Source organism: Blennius ocellaris, assembly GCF_963422515.1.
Source record: "Blennius ocellaris genome assembly, chromosome: 21".
In the NCBI taxonomy this organism is placed as follows: domain Eukaryota; kingdom Metazoa; phylum Chordata; class Actinopteri; order Blenniiformes; family Blenniidae; genus Blennius; species Blennius ocellaris.
The window spans coordinates 7,248,596-7,267,403 of record NC_137670.1 but is presented as its reverse complement, the minus strand read 5'-3'; the positions used below and the strand labels follow the sequence as shown (position 1 = coordinate 7,267,403).

Here is an 18,808-nt window from a genome sequence, read left to right as displayed (position 1 = left end):
GCGGAAAGCCCCTCCTCCATCCCGCCTTTTGTTCTTCTCCCCCGCGTTGCAGGTGGCTTTGTGTTTCTCCCCGGTGGGCAGCAAACTGAGGGTCCGCAGCCGGAAGTTCCCCGCCGTGGTCAACTGCACGGCCATCGACTGGTTCCACGAGTGGCCACAGGAGGCGCTGGAGTCGGTCAGCTTCCGCTTCCTGCAGGAGGTGGAGAACATCGAAGTGAGCTACGACACTCACAAGCAAACACGACATTCACGGTCTGAAAATATAATTCCAAATGTCAGCCGGCGTGACACAACCAATGTGATATTAATTTCAAAAGCGGACGGAGGAAAATTAAATTCCCGAGCCGGAGGAAATCTTGCTCAACCTGAATGTCAAGCCGCCGCGTTCTTTCCCGCAGCCCCAAGTGAAGGAGTCGGTGAGTAAATTCATGGCCTACGTGCACGCCAGCGTCAACCACACGTCCAGGGAGTACCTGGCCAACGAGCGGCGCTACAACTACACCACGCCCAAGTCCTTCCTGGAGCAGATCAAGCTGTACCGCAGCCTGCTGGGCCAGAAAAGCAAAGACCTCACCAGCAAGATGGAGCGGCTGGAGAACGGCCTGCAGAAGCTCAACAGCACCTCTGCTCAGGTACCGACCCCCAGTGATCGCTTAGATATGTTCATTATGCCTTTAGTTTGTTCAAAAGTGTTTTGTCTTTTCAGGTAAGTAGGTTTGTAAAACATACCTTTGACAAGTTTTGACTGAATTCTTCCGTCTTTGTCAAAAAAGTCATTATAACCCCATTCCAACATGTCAAAAGTATATTTAAAAAACTTGCTTGCCTTAAAATGGCAAGAATTATTGCATTATTAACATAATGCAGCGGTTGACACAGCGGTCACCAATTCCTGTGATTTACGACTAATGTGGGGCTGTGAAAGTGCTGCAACGGTCAGACTGATCACTCTCAGACGACACTGCTGCAGTCTCTCTGTAGCGTCATACTGCAATGTCGTGATCACCTTCATCTCGGGCAATATTGCGTGGAACAAATAAGCTCATCTCATTATTTCTGCACGATCGAGCCGTTACCGTGTCATTAAATCATTGTCGTTAAACAAACGGAGAACATCTTTCCTTTCTCTTTGTCTTTCTGTCATCTTGTCTGTTTAAGAAACTCTCAGGCAAAGGGAAAATTCTAAGAAAAATCTTACATTTCGAGGAATTCTAAGAGTGACGTCGCCAAGAGCTATTTTTAGTATTAAGATGCTTTGTGAATACGAGCACTGGAAGTCTGCTCGTTTCCAACCTTCTCAAATGAAATATTAGCATATTCATCACTTTCTGGGTTTTTTTCAGTGAGGGGGCGTATCTGTCACTTTAAGAAAGTCTACCAAGGTAATTAAACTTTTATTTGGTTGGAGAGAGGAGAGAGAAGAAAAAAAAAAACCCCACGCACATCAGACATAAATTCAGATTCAAAGCCGAGTGTGTTTCTGCGTCTTCAGAAGCGCCTGCAGGGAGTCTTCAAGCATTCATGTTTCTCTTTATTTCTACTAAACATCCACTGTTTCCACTTTGTTAAACAGCGTTATCACACCAAGCTAATTTTCCCCTCTACATCCGGTAAAACTGGATTTCTTTCAACAAAAACATGTTTACATCCAAAGCTAATTGATGTTTTTCATTCTATTCCTTAATGCTGGTGACTTTAAGAGTTTTATTCTGAGCCCAGAGTGAGAAATAAATCTCACCACAAGGCTTATTAAATAGTTTGGACTTCTTGTTTCTACGTCCCTGAAGTTTGTTTTTGACTCCAAAACCAAAGCTTTGTAAAATAAAGTTCACTCTGTTTGCTAAAAGTGTGAATTTGTCCTTTAAAATATTATTTTCATAATAAATATTGACAATATTATTGTCACAGCAACAATCCATAAGAACATTTTTCAGCATTTGAAAGTTATTTTTTTAAGCTTGTAAATAATATGGAATATATTGTTTCTTCTCGCTTCAACAAACTGTATACAATACTTAATTTAACGCTTCAGATTACACGGAGCAACCAAAAATGTAATCATTTAGTCTATTTTAAATGTAATACCACATCAGGGTTTATGTGGAGGCATTTCACAGTTTTGTTTTGGAAAAGTTCTGCGTTTACACAGCAGGGTTTTGAAAATAATGTCTGTTTACATGTAAATGGCAGAAAGTGAAAAATATGTAGTCAGCATGTTGGGCCTCCAGTAGGTGCTGTTGTTTGTTTTTTAAATTAATTCACACTTATCAAGTGGCTTATCAAGTGTGTGTCTGAATAGAGATCTAGAGATTCAAGAAATTGCTAAGCGCCTCGATCAGACGATCACACTTGGAATACGAGATGTGTTGCTCAAGCAAATGGACCAAATCAAAGGTTTTTTGAATGAAAGGAAAAGTACTTAGATAATATATCCCCACTTGTGTGTATGAGTATTCATTAATTCTGCTAATGCCGCTTATTCCTTGAAATCCTCTTAGAATAAACTTCTGGAGTCAATTGAAAGATTTACCGTGTTATGGACGAACCTTTACAGACGTACTGCAAATAGCCTGATGCTCATGGTGTCTGGCTTCTGATTACCATTCATGAGTGGTCGAACAGGTGTGAGCGATGATCTTTCTGTACCACGGCCCTCTCCAAATTAGCCATTACAGAATCACTTTCGATTTGGGAGAAGGCATTAAAACGCGTCACTTCTCAACTTCACTCGCAGTTGACGTCGGGGGTCAATGATGGAACGTTAAAGTCGTTCTGGATTCAGAAATCGGAGAATATTGGGGTTGGGTTTTAATTGAAGAAATGTGACCTAAATTGCGGTAATCGGGCGTTAATGGTTTGAGAGTACATTAATTGCTGCCGTAAACCGTTTTTACCAGCGTCTCCTGACTGCAGCTCGAGCCGACACTGTTGGTAACCAGGCCAAACTACTGGAGTAACTTTATAACACTGGCAAGCAGCTGTCCTCTTCACCCCTGACTCCTGCTCCCCCCCAGCCCGTCTCTTCTGCTCGTCAATGGAGGGTAATTTCCACATCTTTCCACCTTGCTTTCATGATTGTTAGCGGAGCAGCTCATGCTAACTGTGCAGCTGCTGCTGAGGATTCTCACATACGTCTTAATTTCTCTCCGAAGCTTTCCCTGGAGTTGTGACTGGAAAGGAAACATAAATTGCCCACCTGGACGGACAATTTCTGCAAAGTGCATCTAATTCAGAGGCAGCTTGTCACCGAACTGCATTCCCACCAATCTGCAGCGGAGATTGCAGAGTTAACCTCACTCAGAGTAATGCAGGATCTAATTGCGATGAGAATTGAGTCTTGCAGCCGCTTCGTCCTTGTTGGGATTGTTGCTTTCCAGTCGCACCGGCTAATGAGTGACATTCCCGTGACTGCACAGCTGGCAATTACGTAGCAAAGACCAATACTTCAGGCAAGTGATGCGTGCAAATACTCGGATAAGCAGTTAAACATTCGCCCTGTGGCAAGTCTACAAAAATATTAAGATTGAGAGACTCCCATCTTTTTAGATCAGCCTGCACCAAACAACAGCTCTTGCTTGCGAGCCACACTCAGGCTCGTTTGACATGTTGCAGCTCCTATCCTAGAGTCTGAGAAGATAACGCAACAAGCTCAAAGATGTGCTTCATTTAAGGCTTCAGGAAGTTTCTAGAAGAGTCTGAATAAATGGTGCAGGGATGCTAAATGCTAAATGCTGTGCCTCCACCGACAAGGCAATGACCAGATGTTCCCACATGGCCTCTAGTCTCGACATCTTTGAATCTCTTTGACAATCTTCTTGAGAATCTCTTTAATTCCATGAAAGCCTTCACATTTCATCAGTACAGACTTTGGAGGTATTCATTACTTGGTGGATTCTGCTTTTTGGCCCAGTCCACCTTCATATGAAGGATGTGTTTTCACTTCTTGCTTGTAACAGTGCTACATTAGGTATTCAGCATGTTCAATCTCCAGAACAGAGCTTGCATCCTGACTGGATAATAGATATTTTGACTGCTATACCTACTACACTCCCTGGTACTATTTCAATAATTCCCTTTTATAACTTTCATCTATTTTCCTTTGTGGGCTTTGAGTGACTGCACTTTGTGGTTCTATCTTGTTTTGTTGAATTATCTTTTATTTATATTTTTCAAATTTCCATGCCTCTAAATGTTCTTTTATTCCTCGCTGAAAGCAATCACGCTATCGATCCTCCCAATCTTTTTCGGCCTCTTTCTCTTTTATATGCTTAATGCCACATAACGGTGGATAAACGCCTGGAGCTGACCGTTGGCAGCCTTTTTAGCGCGTAGATGGGATTGTTTCCAAACAGCTTCTAATTGGAAATATTGTCTTTTACTGAACAAAAAAGACCAAATTGAAGGGGGAAAGAAGTGCAGAATTCACAAGAACCTTGAGGAGAACTTTGGATTTTTGATCGGTTTTGGGGATCTCTCAACTTTTGGGTTAATACTCTTGCTTGTAATAGCTCAACTGAATTCAATATTCTTTAAGACTTTTTGCTTTCAGTCAAGTTGGTTTCTATGAGATACCTTTGACGTTTTTTTTAACAGAAAAACACCATTGAAAGCAAAATGAATACCCCCTGCTCTATGGATCTTCATTACACTTCTCTCAACAAGGGAAACTTTGTTAACTTTGTCCATTGGTTGGTAGAGCAGTCATCTCCCAATCAGAAGGTTGCAGGTTTGATTCCCATGTCCGCCTGTCCACATGCCAAAGTGTCCTTAACCAAGACACTGAACTCCAGACTGCTGCCAATGGACGGATTTGGCACCTTGGATGGCAGCACTGTTATTGTATTGGATGTATTAATCACGTAACATAGTAATGATATAATGTGTACTGTAAACTATGTTCATTTACAGGAATAAGTACGACTGACTGTGTGAGAACTACTTTGTATTTTATGATGACAGTCGTAGGTTTCGTGTCCATGTCTTTGAAATGCCGCGTGCATCCACCTACTCCCTGATACTCCCTTCTGCCATTTGTCCTGCGGAATGTTTATTTGCATCATTTAACATCTCCGTCTTTAATATCTACACCTGGATCCATTTGTCCCTGTGTTTACCTCCACCACACCGTTGCAGGAGCGAGCTATATGAATAATGCAGCACCAGGTCTGCGCGGGAAGCAGCCCCTAATTATAGCGGATCGGTGGGCACCGCGCCGCTGTGTGAATGTTTTTTTTTTTTTTAAACAAAACACGTGCACGCACGCACGTACTCGCATGCCTTCGATCCAACATACCATACATGGTTTGCATAAACAGAGCCCACACATTTTATCCCCACCGTTACAGAATCACACATCACAATCACACAAACAGCCCATACTTACACATCAGTGACATTTTTGCACAAAGCCACAATGTTTTCCCATCTCTCTCACACACGCATACAAACATATATACAGTATGTGTATGTATATTTATATATACATGTAAAGGTTGTACGGTAAATGGGGACCATTCTAATTAGAGAGTACATCCTCTGCAGCAACGAACCACCATTAATGTGCCCCGTGTTTGTTAGTGCATCCACGCTGATGGCTGCCCTGTTACTAAGTGCTGTTATTTAACGCCGCGTGCAGCAGAAGCCGCGGCTCACCAGGGGCTGCTGTGGTCATGGTAAACAAGGACTCTGGGAGGGTTAAAGCAGGGACCACTGTGCTGTGTTTGTCTGTTCTGCGGGGGGGGGGGGGGGGGGGGGGGGGCTGCAGGAGATGCTGTATAAGTGTATGAGTCATCTGCTCCCCGGAGACCACATTAGTTCCATGTTATTTTTCTGTTTTTTTTTTCCCCGTGTTCAGTTTTGTGGAGGTAGTATCCTACCTGAGGCTGTGAGCATTGATATGTGTCGAAGGCAGCAACAGCAGTGGCAGTGTCCATATAGGTGGTGGGTGTTGTATTAGTGGAGGAGAAAGCAGCACTGATGCGAGGACAATTCTAATTGTGCTGTAGCTGGAGGATCTGTAGCAACAGCTGTGGTTTTTAAAGGACGAGGTGGTCAAACCAGTCGCTTTCAAGGAAACATATAGACGAAAATCTGCCTGCAAGACGATCGGGATGAGTATAAAAATGATAAATGACACACAAGTTTATTTATTTATTATTTTAATGAAATAAACTAGTGTTTTTGATGAATTTGCTGTGGAATTCACCTGACTAGAAGAAATGCTCATAGCAAGACACTCAGAGCATCAGTGACGCAGCAGCGGAAGGTGTGCGAAGCTTTATGAAACCCAGTTTGCAAGGACGGTCGTTACGACCCCATTTCCAATGTTTTCCAGTGAAAATACAAGCATTTTGTTACATTTTGGCTACCCGTTTACACGTTGGTGGTCGGAGCCACTGCGAATGCAACTTTCTGAAAATGGATTATGGCTTGAATATGTTTGAAATATAGATTCATTCATTCATTCCTTCACTGGTGAAGTCACAGCATTTGTACTTGTAGGACTCAGTAAAGCTAGCAGTAGAACTTTTCACAAAAATAGCATTCCCATCACAACTTTTCGCAATGCAAACAAGAAAACCAATAAGCTTCATTTAATGTGGCATGTGATTGTTATGTAACAACAACATTTTTTCAGATTTCTTTCAACAATTTGCAGAATTTGTGATAATTGTCATAATGAAGTAAATAACATAACAAGAAAATGTAGGGGGGGGGGGGGGGGTAGGTCTTGACAGCTGTAAAGTTTACAATATCCGTGGTGTTGGTCAGTTTCAGCTTTTTCCAACAAGTACATGACGTCATGTGTTCATGTTTGGTTTTTACCAACATCTTAAACCCAGGTATCAATGTCTTAAAATATCCTTCACAAATGAGGGTAGAATTTCTCAGGGGATAAATAGAAATAGTAGAAACCCCCTCCTTCTGAAACACAAACTGCCAGATGTCTCTTTGTTGCATGAATAAAGCTATACTTAGCCGCCGCTGCATCGTGAGCCAAACACCAAACTCTTGGCGGTTGAATTTTACCCACACACACGGATGAGCCGTCTCTCGCTCTGATCAAGTCAGATCTCGCCTCAAGAACTGGGTGTTCTCGTTTAGGGAAACCAAGAGTGTGTTGTATTATGAGGGGTTTTTTTTAAGTTTTTTTTTTTTTAGCTTTGTACTCTGATTTCTTGCCACAGCAGATAAACACAGCAGCAGCTCAGCTGTATTGAACATCAACCCATGTTCTCCCACCAATTAGTTGATCCCTCTCGTCCTCCTGTCTCCCCCTCCTCCTGCCTATTCATCATTCTGATGGCTCATTCGGGGCTCGTCCGACGTTCGACCGAATCCTTTGTACGGAGTCGTTGTTGTCGCCGCCGCCGCCGCCACCACCATTCGGAAGGTCCGCCTTCCCTACGGCCCGATTTCCAGTTTGTTAATTAGCTGAAAGACGAGCATGAGAAACGGCCTCTTTTTATTTCCCCAGTGCAACGTTGGGATCGAGCTGGACGGTGATGCAGAGCCTTGTTTCTCCGGGACTTATGAGGAGTTTGCAACGGCTTTAATTTCTCTTTACGGCCGTCCTTGCTCTATGCATTCTTGCGTGTGTGAGTGTGTGAGTGTGTGCGTGTGTGCGTGTGTGCGTGTGTGCGTGTGTGCGTGTGTGCGTGTGTGCGTGTGTGCGTGTGTGCGTGTGTGTGTGTGTGTGTGTGTGTGTGTGTGTGTGTGTGTGTGTGTGTGTGTGTGTGTGTGCTGATAACTGCTCTTGATCCAAAAGCCTTTTTTTTTTTCTTTTCCCCAGATCTGCTTGCCATTCATCTTTTTTTTTCTTTTTTCCCCTTTATCTGCTCAGACAGGCTAAGAATTTTTTTTTCGCCCCCTCAGTAATAGATTAAAGGTCACGTACGTGGTCCACGGCACAATCCTGCACCGCACAAAATGTTATCTGCAAAAGGTTTAGGCCGCTTTGCGGAGCCTATTTGTTCAACTTCCCTAAGCCACAGAATCCCATTTCTCGCTTTGAAGAACTGACGAGACGTTTAGGTTTCAATTAAAGTGCCATTGAGCCCTGATCCGAGATTGCATTGCTAATAAGACCCGACAATGATACAAACAACAAAAACAAATGATAGGTCCTTCAAAACCGCCTCAGAGATTCAATTAGACGATAGCGATGGATTCATTAGTGTCCGTGATATACACAACCATTGCTGCTTATAGCATTTAATTAGACAAAAATAGATTGTGAGGAGCCCAGCCCGATGTTTTATTGACTACTCCCCTCGTATTAATGCACATGTTTTCATTTCAAACTATATGATACAACATGTAAGAGGTAGCTAATGCCATCTGCAGTGCAACAATGAGTTAGTTATTACAATATCAACATATGCAATGATGCAATGCAGAAAGCGAACTGACCACAGGGAATCGCGTCCATGCAAGTTCAAAGTGATTTTATTTTAAAATGTAAAATGACAGACCGTCTTAATTATTTCATACCAGATAGAAATTAGGGGGTAAGAGAAAGAGCACTGTTTTTTTTTATCACAATAAATCTCATTGCACAAATATGCTAATGTCATCTACATTCTAAGGGTTTGTTCTCGAAGCAATTCATATCTATATTGCTCTACTCAACATTACCACATTTCGCACGTTCTCCTCATATTGTGCAGCATTACTTGTGTCCAGTCTGGTCCATTTAGTCCGGAAACATGAATACTTATAGCCAACGTTATACGTGTTGTTCCGTTTACCAGCGTTGGCAGTGTTGTAGGACTCACGACAGACGAGATGCTGGAATTAGGGTGACCACCTCCTGTTCAGTTCAGGATGACCAACGTTTTAATTTCTTTTCCACCGTCCCAGAAGTTTAGATGGCGTCACGCCTGGTGATGTTTGAGAATGAGTGAATCATTCAAAACCCATGACACACTTTAATGACCGGTGACTCACGAGTCACCATGTGCATTCATTAATTCACCGACTCTTTCTGCTGCAAAGAGGAAAACAGACAAACATCCATTATCGGCCACTCTGACGGGCCACGGAGTGAGACTGGCATCAGCCTGGCTGGAATTTTCAAACAGTAATTATTTAGCAGATCTAACGATAACAAAAACCGTTTGCATGAGTGCATCACTCAAAATGAAACAATGTTACAATTGTACGTTGCGTTGGGATTGTGCTATCTACCCAGGTTTAGCAATCTACGGATGTTGGTACCTCTTATTAATTTTTTTTGTATTGATGGAAACATGGCAGACTAGATAATATAGTGACTGACTGCTCATTATTAGGCTCCTCAACCTTGAAGTTGTAGTAAATGTGATGCATTTAATGGAATTATCGTGGCTTGTGGTGACATTGCTATTCATGTAGGGCCCAATCTGTCCTCTCAGAGATTGCCATTCAGTCGTCATTGTCAAGACCGTGCAACTCTTTTTGCTTCATTTATCTGTGTTTGCACCTTCTATTTCTTTCAATCATTCATTAATGCTTGTAGAGAATTATCTTGTTAGTCTTTACCAGCACTACTGGTCATTTTTATGTCGTCTACCATTTAGCATGTGCTTTGTTTTTTTGTTTTTTTCATTTGTAGGGCATACTAGAACCTGTGTAATTAATATCAGTTATTTTACATGTGAGTTTGTACTATTTGTAGTCATCAGAGACCTTTATCTTGTCTGTTTCATCTCAGCTTGATGAAATCAGCTATACCTTCAGACTAAATGATAGAATGACTACATTTCTGACCATTTGTCACATTCTGTTCAAGTAAACTTTTTTTTTTAAACCCTTCTGCAATTACTTACAAAACTTTCCTTATGATTATTTTGCTACCCACTGAGCCATTGTGGCCCATTTCGTCAATAGCTTCCTAATCTTTTTAATCATAGACACGTCCATCTGGATTTTCCCCCAATTATAAACACAACCTCCTGCTTACTGTTGGGACTCCAATGTTCCCACTGATCAAACCTCCTGTTTTATTCCCACTCCTCATTTCCACCCAGACAATGTGATACTACACAGCTTTTTAGAGTCAGTCTCGTATATATAGTGTTTTTTTTGAGGACTCTTTAAAATGAGAAGAGGGAATTTTGAGTTGGAGTCAGGTCTCTGAAGTTAAGTTTCTGAATGTTGGAGCCACTTTGGTGCTAAAAGTTTGATCTGTTGGCAACCTGCTATATCTTTGACTTTTGACAGCGGGGACAGACGACATGCTAAAGTGGCCAAGTCCTCTTGAGTAATAATCATTATTCAAATCTTTTTTGACAATAGCAAAAAGGGCTCACCATTTGGTTGTTAGACAGTGACCTCATATTTATTCCAAGAGTCTCTTTTGGGTTTTATATGGTAAGTACAGTCTGTACTCTCAAATCTGACTTTTCAGTTTAAAGTTGCGAAGATCTACAGCCATTTTTGTGGTTTGTTGACTAGTTTAAGCACCTTTCAGATCTTTCTCTCTTCAAGACAGACTAGAATCAAAGGTGTCGAACACATTTTAGTTCAGGGGCAACAAACAGTATAATTTCATCTTAATGTGGGCCAGACCAGTAAAATCAGACCATAATAACCTTCAAATTTAAACTTTAAAGTTTGTCTTTGTTGTGGCGCAGAATGTACATGATGAAAATGAAGATACAAGGTTGCTGAGAGCAATCAGCTTTTTCTGTCGTAGTTGCCAAGACTTCCAACAGTTTTTGCGATTCTTCAGTGTCTATGAAAACATGTAGTATTGAAGGAATATGACAGTTATAGATCTCACATTGTGATTTAAATTGACATTTTTACACATAAGTTTTATAATATGTCAATAAAAATGCATTTTAAAAGATGTAATGAGATTCTATTACATTTTTTCCCTATAATTGCGAGTTTAAGAACAGATTTGAAGCCACAGTGGCTCACATTAATCATTCGACTCATGTAGTGTGCATTAAAACATCCTACCGCATGCAGGGAAGGGAGAAATCATGTATAAATTTGTGGCATGAAGGCTCTCTCTTTCAAACCCAGCCTCGGTTCTTCTCGACTGTTTTCTTCCAGAATTTGACAGACAGGTCGTTCCCAGTATCTCGGCCTTGCTGCAGCTCTTCTGTGGATGTCGGCTGTCTTTTCCATGTCTTCTATCTTTCATGTAATCCCAGACTGGCTCTGTGGTGCCGAGATCAGGGCCCCGTTGGGGGCTTCACCATCTGCCACAAGAATCCTTGTTCTTGTTGTGGCTGAAGAGTCTTCCTTTGGATTGAATAAATTTAGGACTGATCAGGCGCCTCCCCGATGGAAGAACCTAAAGTTAAACTTTTGCATATGTTCGGATTGCAGATGCTTGTCATATGAATTGAAACCGTAATCATCCTGGAGATTTACCGATATCTGTTTTTTTTCTTTCATCAGACCCCCAACTGTTCATATTCCTGTTTCTGTGCAAATCAATCTGAAATGGGGTTTTAATTAGCTGATCAACAGGTGTATTTCTCACCTCTGGACCGAGCGAGGCCGTCTGTTTCTCTTCAAGTCACAAACATCGCAGCTGGATTGATCTATGTAACCTGATCCACACTCCTGGGAACGCAGCGAAGATGGGCATTCACAGAAAGCTCTTGATGTCTGTGCAAGCGGGAGCAATTATGCTGTTGTTTTCCCTATTTTCAGATTGTAAGAGAATACTGTTTTGGCCTTTCGTGAAACATCGAAGTTTTGATTTAGTGAAAGTAAAGCCGACTATATACGCCAATCGGCTATGCCAATCTGAACACTGACAGGAGGAAATAACACTGATTATCTCTTTACCATGACACCTGTTAGTGGGTGGGATATATTGGGCAGCAAGTGAACATTTTTTCTTCAAAGTTGAAGTGAGAGAAGCAGAAAAATGGATGACAGACGACTGAAAAACAGCTTTTTTTGGTGGTATTCATGATCCACAGTGAGATGTGGGCCAAGGGAGAAAAACAGTGATCCGGTCATTGATGTGGGTGGTATCTCACATGTTTCAGTACTTACTTCCAGTGCTATTCAAAGTTGTATTTATTCTTTAAATCAAAAGATCAGGGCTATTTTTGCAGCAAAAGAAGGACCGACATAAATATTGGTGGTCATACTGCTACACCAATGGTCAATTGGTGTCGACTCACTGCCTGCATTGCACCTTGACTCCTCTGTTATGCAAAAAAAAAAAAAACATTCTCATGAATATATTCACTGTCTCTTCTCAGGTGGACGAGCTCAAGGCCAAGCTGGCTGCTCAGGAAGTGGAACTCAAGCAGAAAAACGAAGATGCCGACAAGCTGATTCAGGCAAGAACTAAATCTAATGTGTCAGCATGGGCAAAACTGAAAATGCAATTTTCCAAATGCAAATCACGGATGTTGGAAAATGTTGGTATTTCTGTCCACTTACATCCAGTGGGATTATAATTTTTAAGGACTTCTGTCTTTACTAATGTAATATTAATGACTAATATGATTAATGTATGGAGAGTCCCAACCTAACTTTTAATAGACTTCCATTCATGTTTAAATTTAAATGTTATTAAAAACTGAACCCAGTGTGATATCTCAATTTTACACACTAACGACATTGTGCTTAGCCGTCGTCACTCTGGGATTATCCTCTGCTTGTTGAGAGTGTCGTCTTTTCCAGCAGTGTGTTTGCTAAAGCCACTGACTCCGCCTAAACCGAATAAATCCTCTGCCGCCGTCGGCAGGTGGTCGGCGTGGAGACCGAGAAGGTGTCCAGAGAGAAGGCCGTGGCCGACGAGGAGGAGCGAAAGGTGGCGGCCATCGCTGTGGTGGTCAGCGGCAAGCAGAGAGACTGCGAGGAGGATTTAGCCAAGGCCGAACCGGCTCTTCTCGCCGCTCAGGACGCCCTCAACACCCTCAATAAGGTCAGAGCCTTTCGTCATCCCTCGCTGTGCATCATTGATTGTCTCTGCTATACTTTTCTCTCTCGGTTTTGTTCTTTTTTTTTTTTTTTCCGAGGGGTTACATTCTTTTTTTCTTTTTTTTTTCACTTCTGTGTTTGATTTCAAGGCTTCAGAAGAATAAGTTATGTCCACACAGGCCTTGAACTACATAGAAGATTATTGAATCGTCGGATTTAGCTAAAGAAATGATGTCTTCCCTATGTTCGGCAGACATTTTACTTCATCCCTGCATCCCATGAAGGTTTATGAGCAGCCTTGGGGATTTTCAGAAACACCTTCCATGTTTTAAAAGGTGCTCTCTGTTCAAACAGGCAGAACAGACAGTTCAATCACCGCTCGGCGCTCTCTAAAGATGCCCTAATTAGAATTCTCTGTTGTCTTCTCAAAGTCAGCACAGGTTCCTCTTCTTTCATCCTAATCCGTTCCGTTTTCTCTCCTTTTTTTTTCACCCCCTCGGAGATGTGCCGTTCAAACTCAATTAAATCACGGCTCTTTTCTTCTCTTTTCTTTTTTCCCGCCGACTTCAGAACAACTTGACGGAGCTGAAGTCGTTCGGTTCTCCGGTGGCGGCGGTGACCAACGTCACGGCGGCGGTTATGGTGCTGATGGCGCCTGGCGGGAAAGTCCCTAAAGACCGCAGCTGGAAGGCGGCAAAGGTGATGATGGCCAAGGTGGATGCGTTCCTGGACTCGCTCGTGAACTTCAACAAGGAGAACATCCCGGAGGCGTGCCTGAAGGCCATCGTGCCTTACCTGCAGGTGAGCGCTGCAACCAGCCTCCGCTTAGCGGAGACGTCGCTCACGGCGCCTGCTGCTTCAACGTGGACTAATGGCTCATAATTTTAGCAGGGGGGGACGCGACTACAATGACAGTGGCACATTATGTCTGGATCCGAATGACAGCCGAAGAAAATCAACCAGTAAATTAGGCGTTACAAATTTTATACAGCCACCCTGATTAGGCCATTCAACGGAGCGAATTTAAGCTATGTCAGCACAGCGGATAAAGGAAAAAAAGTGTAATAAATTCACACCTAAAAGGTTGACTTTCTTCATTTTTTTATAGGGGAAAGACTCAAAATAATTCAATCTCGTTTGCTTCAGTTTGCACATTCAGTTAGCTACATTGTCACAATGATGCTGAAACCAGGGAGCATGGTAGTCAGTGTGAAGGGTCAGAAGAGTTTGCTTCTTTTCTCTTTGTTTACATTCAAACTGCACCCTTATGCATGTTCCAGGGTTAAAGTAAAAACATTATGGCTGCTTTAAAAGAAGGCAAAAATCTTGACTATACCCACTTCTCCAGGGGCCAATGCACCAATGCAACAACTTCTAATGAAATCAAACATTAAGAACAAATGTTACTGTAATTCACTGTTAATGAATATGTGATAGGAAGACTCAGGGGTGAGTTATTATTGTATGTTAAATGTAAACTGTCACACACTTGCCATGCGGTGAGCATGTGCAGTCTTTCATTAAAATAATGATCCGTGCGTGTGCGTGTGCGTGTGCTTGTGCGTGTGTGTCTGTTTTAGTGTCCAAGAGGCAGAAGAGCAGCTATCAGAGGTCACATTCTTCTCGTCACACGTTTCTCTTCCTCTCACTAATCGCTGCAGACGTTTTCCCGTTATTCCTGCACTGCTGCTCGTGTTGACACTGTTCAACAGCACACTTCCTTGGCTGTACACATACATCTGTTTGTGTTTATTCCAGCACGTATGAGTACATGTTCACCTTTTTTTTCCCCCCCGTGGGTTAAGCTGTGTGTAGGATGTGCATGCATATGTATGGATGTATGTCATAGCATGCATATTCATCTGCAGTTATCACAGTGACTATATCTGGCCCGTCTCTACAGACCTGTTACATTTTCCCCCCGACCGGAGCAAGTGATAAAATGCTGGTTTTTGTGTGTGTGTGTGTGGTGTGTGTGTGTGTGTGTGTGTGTGTGTGTGTGTGTGTGTGTGTGTGTGTGTGTGTGTGTGTGTGTGTGTGCGTGTGCGTGTGCGTGTGCGTGTGTTGCCAGGATAAAGAGTTCCAGCCAGATCTGGTGGCCTCCAAGTCGTACGCGGCGGCCGGCCTGTGCTCCTGGGTCCTGAACATCGTCAAGTTCTACGAGGTGTACTGCGAGGTGGAGCCCAAGCGGCAGGCTCTGAGCAAGGCCAACGCCGAGCTGGCCGCCGCGCAGGACAAGCTTGCCGCCATCAAGAGCAAGATCAGCGTAAGGGCGCAGGAAATGAAAAGTTCTGTTTGCCGCGCCGCAAGTTTCCGCGAGAAGACAATTTCAATAAGTCAAATCCCGAGGATTTCCAAACGGCTTTATTAAAGAAAGGACTCGCCGTTGGTTCTTATCATTTGAAAGAAAAAAAAAAAAACTAAAATAAACTTCAAACTTTGCCTGACGAGGAAGAAAGTGAGCTGAAGTTAAAAGAAATGTCAACAACTCTATCAAACCCAGAAGATGCTTAATAAGAATTTGATGCCACCTACGGCTGCAGAAGCTAAAAAAAAAAAAAAAAAAACCCAGGATATGAGTTATTTTATCAAAGTGTGAGTGACGGTTGACACAGGATCTCTTTGGGTAAGTGATATACCGCCGGGGCGCTCCATCAATAAGCGAGGCTGCTGTAAGTGCTTTTAAAGGCTTTCGCTGTTCATTAATCTAAAACCAAATCCATCAAGCTAAACCCCCCCCCCCTATTGATAAAAGCAGCTGTAAATAATTGTTTCTCAGCTGCGTTTGACATTCAGCACATCAGAGGGTGAAGGGGGCGGGGGCAGTGGGGGGGGGGTGCGCTCTGGGACAGCATCAAAAACCCCGCCGCGAGCCAAGCGACAACTCCTAATAAGATCCGGCGTGACTCCCGGCCTTCGTGTTTCTGGCCCCCTTCAGTCAGGGACAGTGCGGATTCAGAGCTGAGGGGAATTAGCAATCCTCCGACTAATCTAGTGAACCTGCTCGCCTCTCCGCGGATTAATCCTGTTTGTCCTTGTGCTAATTGCTTCCATGCGCCAAACAAATCCATAGCGGCGGGGAACGCTGAGTTTTACCCAACTTCAGTCGTCTTTTATTTCTTTGAGGATCCTGCGTTTTAACTCTTTGTTCTCTCTTGTGTTTGTGTGCTATGTTCAGGTTCTTAATGAGAACCTGGCCAAGCTGACGGCAAAGTTCGAGCAGGCAACTGCTGACAAGCTCAAGTGCCAACAGGAGGCGGAGTCTACCGCGAGAACCATCTCGCTCGCCAACCGCCTGGTGAGGAGGAGGGGTTATATCAGGGAACTGATAGCCTTAGTCCAGAGGTCTCCGACTAAGAGTTGTTTTCACCCACATTCCACTTAAATAATGAAGATAACACAGCTAATTAACTTCTATATAGTTGGTTTCCATGGTTACCAGAACTGTGGAAAACTGTGTCATGAAGTCTAAGAACTGCAAAAAAAATTTTGTTTGTTATATTCATTGCAGGAGAACTGTTTCCTACAGCCATGATGCAGTAGCAGCATTTCAGAAAAGTAGCATTTTCAGTGGCTCCAAGCATCATTGTCATCTAAACAGACACCTAAAATGTCAGTCACAAGAAAATTATAAGTGCTCTTTTCCCATTCCCATTCTTTGTGGCTAATTTACAAAGAAATATTGCCTTTACTGCTTTACAGTAAAAGAAAGTAATTCTAATGAGTTTTGAATTTCCAAAACTTTGGTAATTTAAATATTAAAGGTATACAGGAGGATTTTCCCGAATTTTAGGAAAGAACCGCCCTCTCCACTTTTTGAAAAAAATGCGCATGCGCAACGCTGTACCTGCTCCCGAGACGGAACGCCTACTAAAACGCGTGCGAGAGACATGCACGAGCCCAGTTCTCCTCGTGCACGCTCTGTTTACAAGTCACAAGTCGGCATCACTCACATAAGCTCACTTTACAAGAAGATTTGCACCAGAGGGGGTGAAACTGTGTAAAAATGTCCGAGAATAATGCGTCGGGTCGGCCACCGGCATGATGAGAGTGAGCTGCGCGCAGAGACGAGCACGTACGACGGGCTTACGTCATATATCACCGGAATGATTGACAATTGGGAGGACCAGTTATTTTGATGATCCACCCGGAAGAAGAAAATCCTCTACTATACCTTTAAATTACAAATAATAACAAAAACAATTTCACAAATGAGTTGACAGTTAGTTCCTATAAATATTTCCAGTAGCAGAGACACATCATATTGTGACCTTTTTAATGAGGATAAAGGTTTTGTGGCTCTTACATGGTTCCAAGTTTCCCACTAAAACTGGCTGTGTGGTTAAAATGAAGGTAAATGGTATTTGATAATATTTTCTGGACCTCAGTTGGCTGGCGGGCCATAGTTTGGACCATACTGGTCCAAACAGACTGAGTCGCCTGCCCAATCTCATGTAAAGAATCAGCTTGTGGATTGCGCCGGCGCTCGGTGTCTGTTTACCCCGAGAGGAGAAGCTTTACCATTAATCCAACGACATCACTTCATCTAAAAGACGAATCAAACGCTCCTCAGACATCTCTCCTGGCAGCGACTCTCCTTTTTTTTTTATATCAACACAAATTACACCTGACTGAAAGGTCCATTAACGTCCACACCCACTGCCCTCTAACCAATTAGTTTAGCTTGTTATGAACACGGGCATGTTGCATCCTGATATTTGTCTCATTTGTCCAGGATGATTTATTGCTTCTTGTCTAATCTGGGTGGTTTGGAGATGAATTTATAGAGTGTTACCGGGGGCGAGATGCTTCCAGCGAACAGCAGTGCAACAGGTCAAGTAGTCCAAATGAACGGGAACATTTGAGACAGCAGAAGAAGGTTGTATTGGCAGATATGTTATATGGTTGTTTTAATGCAACTAAAAATTGCTTTTTAAATTATTCAATCTTTCTTTTTGATTGGAAAGTCACACATCAGCACCAGCATTGAAACGACGTGTTCAAAAACGTGTTTTACATCTAAGACCGATTGAAATCTTATCACAGACCACCTCATTTAATTAATTTGGATTTGCTCATTACAGATTATTTTGTATTCCAATCTGATATTTTTAAGAATCGATGCGCAAAGTCTGAGCATTAGAACCGTGTGCTCCTGAGCTTTTTATCCAACAGGACACTTCCAGAGCTGGTGATCTAAATATAAACCAATTGGCTGCTCAGTGACTCCTTCAGTATTTGATTTGTCCTTGTGTGTTTTGCTGACGACACCCCTCTGTTTGTGTTTGTTGGACCTTTATTGTAGAGAATTATTGCAATGATGTACATTCCCATCAGCCTTTAAAACTAGACTAACGCTTCCCAATAATCTGTGTATAAAGCAGCTTTTGCATTACTCCTGGGCGTATGTTCATTTTTATCAGCATTCTTACACACCTATTTTTATTGTTGTGGATCTTTATCTGTACTGTACGTATGTTTGCACACACACACACACACAGAAATGTATACATATTTATAAACACAAATCCCACCATCATGAAGCAGAGTGTAAATCTCCTGCTGACAGAAGCAAAACAAAAAGATGAGTGTTGGCGGTGTTAGTATGATAATTTAAATTATTCAGAGGGAGCTTCTAAAAAGGCCTGACAGGAGTTACAAAAGGTTGCGTCCATCCGCCCAAATATCCATGCAAATGCTGAATCAAACACCGTCTCAGCAATGCATGCAGTAGACTTTCAGTCTCCATCAAAGTGGCGCAGCCTCCCAAGTTTAGAAGAAATGAGATATGAAGGTGAACGTTATTGATCCCCGGAGGGAAATCGGATCTTCGCCGCAGTAAAAAGTAGAGATGCGGGTACACGGGCAGGTTATGAAGGATATGAAAACCTAATAAAAACCGACTTGAAAAGCAGCAAGTCAT

General features: G+C 42.6%; 1 protein-coding gene across 3 annotated transcripts in view; it reads left to right on the top strand.

Moving 5' to 3' along the window:
• dnah9 (dynein, axonemal, heavy chain 9) overlaps positions 1–18,808 on the top strand; it is a gene marked incomplete at its 5' end in the record, with an annotated part of 163,638 nt that overhangs the window by 91,093 nt on the left and 53,737 nt on the right. For all 3 annotated transcript variants that reach the window (XM_080516868.1, XM_080516869.1, XM_080516867.1), the window contains 7 exons: positions 53–214; positions 399–632; positions 12,219–12,299; positions 12,710–12,889; positions 13,456–13,686; positions 14,957–15,151; positions 16,064–16,183. In XM_080516868.1, the coding sequence (XP_080372994.1) occupies positions 53–214; positions 399–632; positions 12,219–12,299; positions 12,710–12,889; positions 13,456–13,686; positions 14,957–15,151; positions 16,064–16,183 (1,203 nt within the window). The remainder of the gene's footprint in view (positions 1–52; positions 215–398; positions 633–12,218; positions 12,300–12,709; positions 12,890–13,455; positions 13,687–14,956; positions 15,152–16,063; positions 16,184–18,808) is intronic.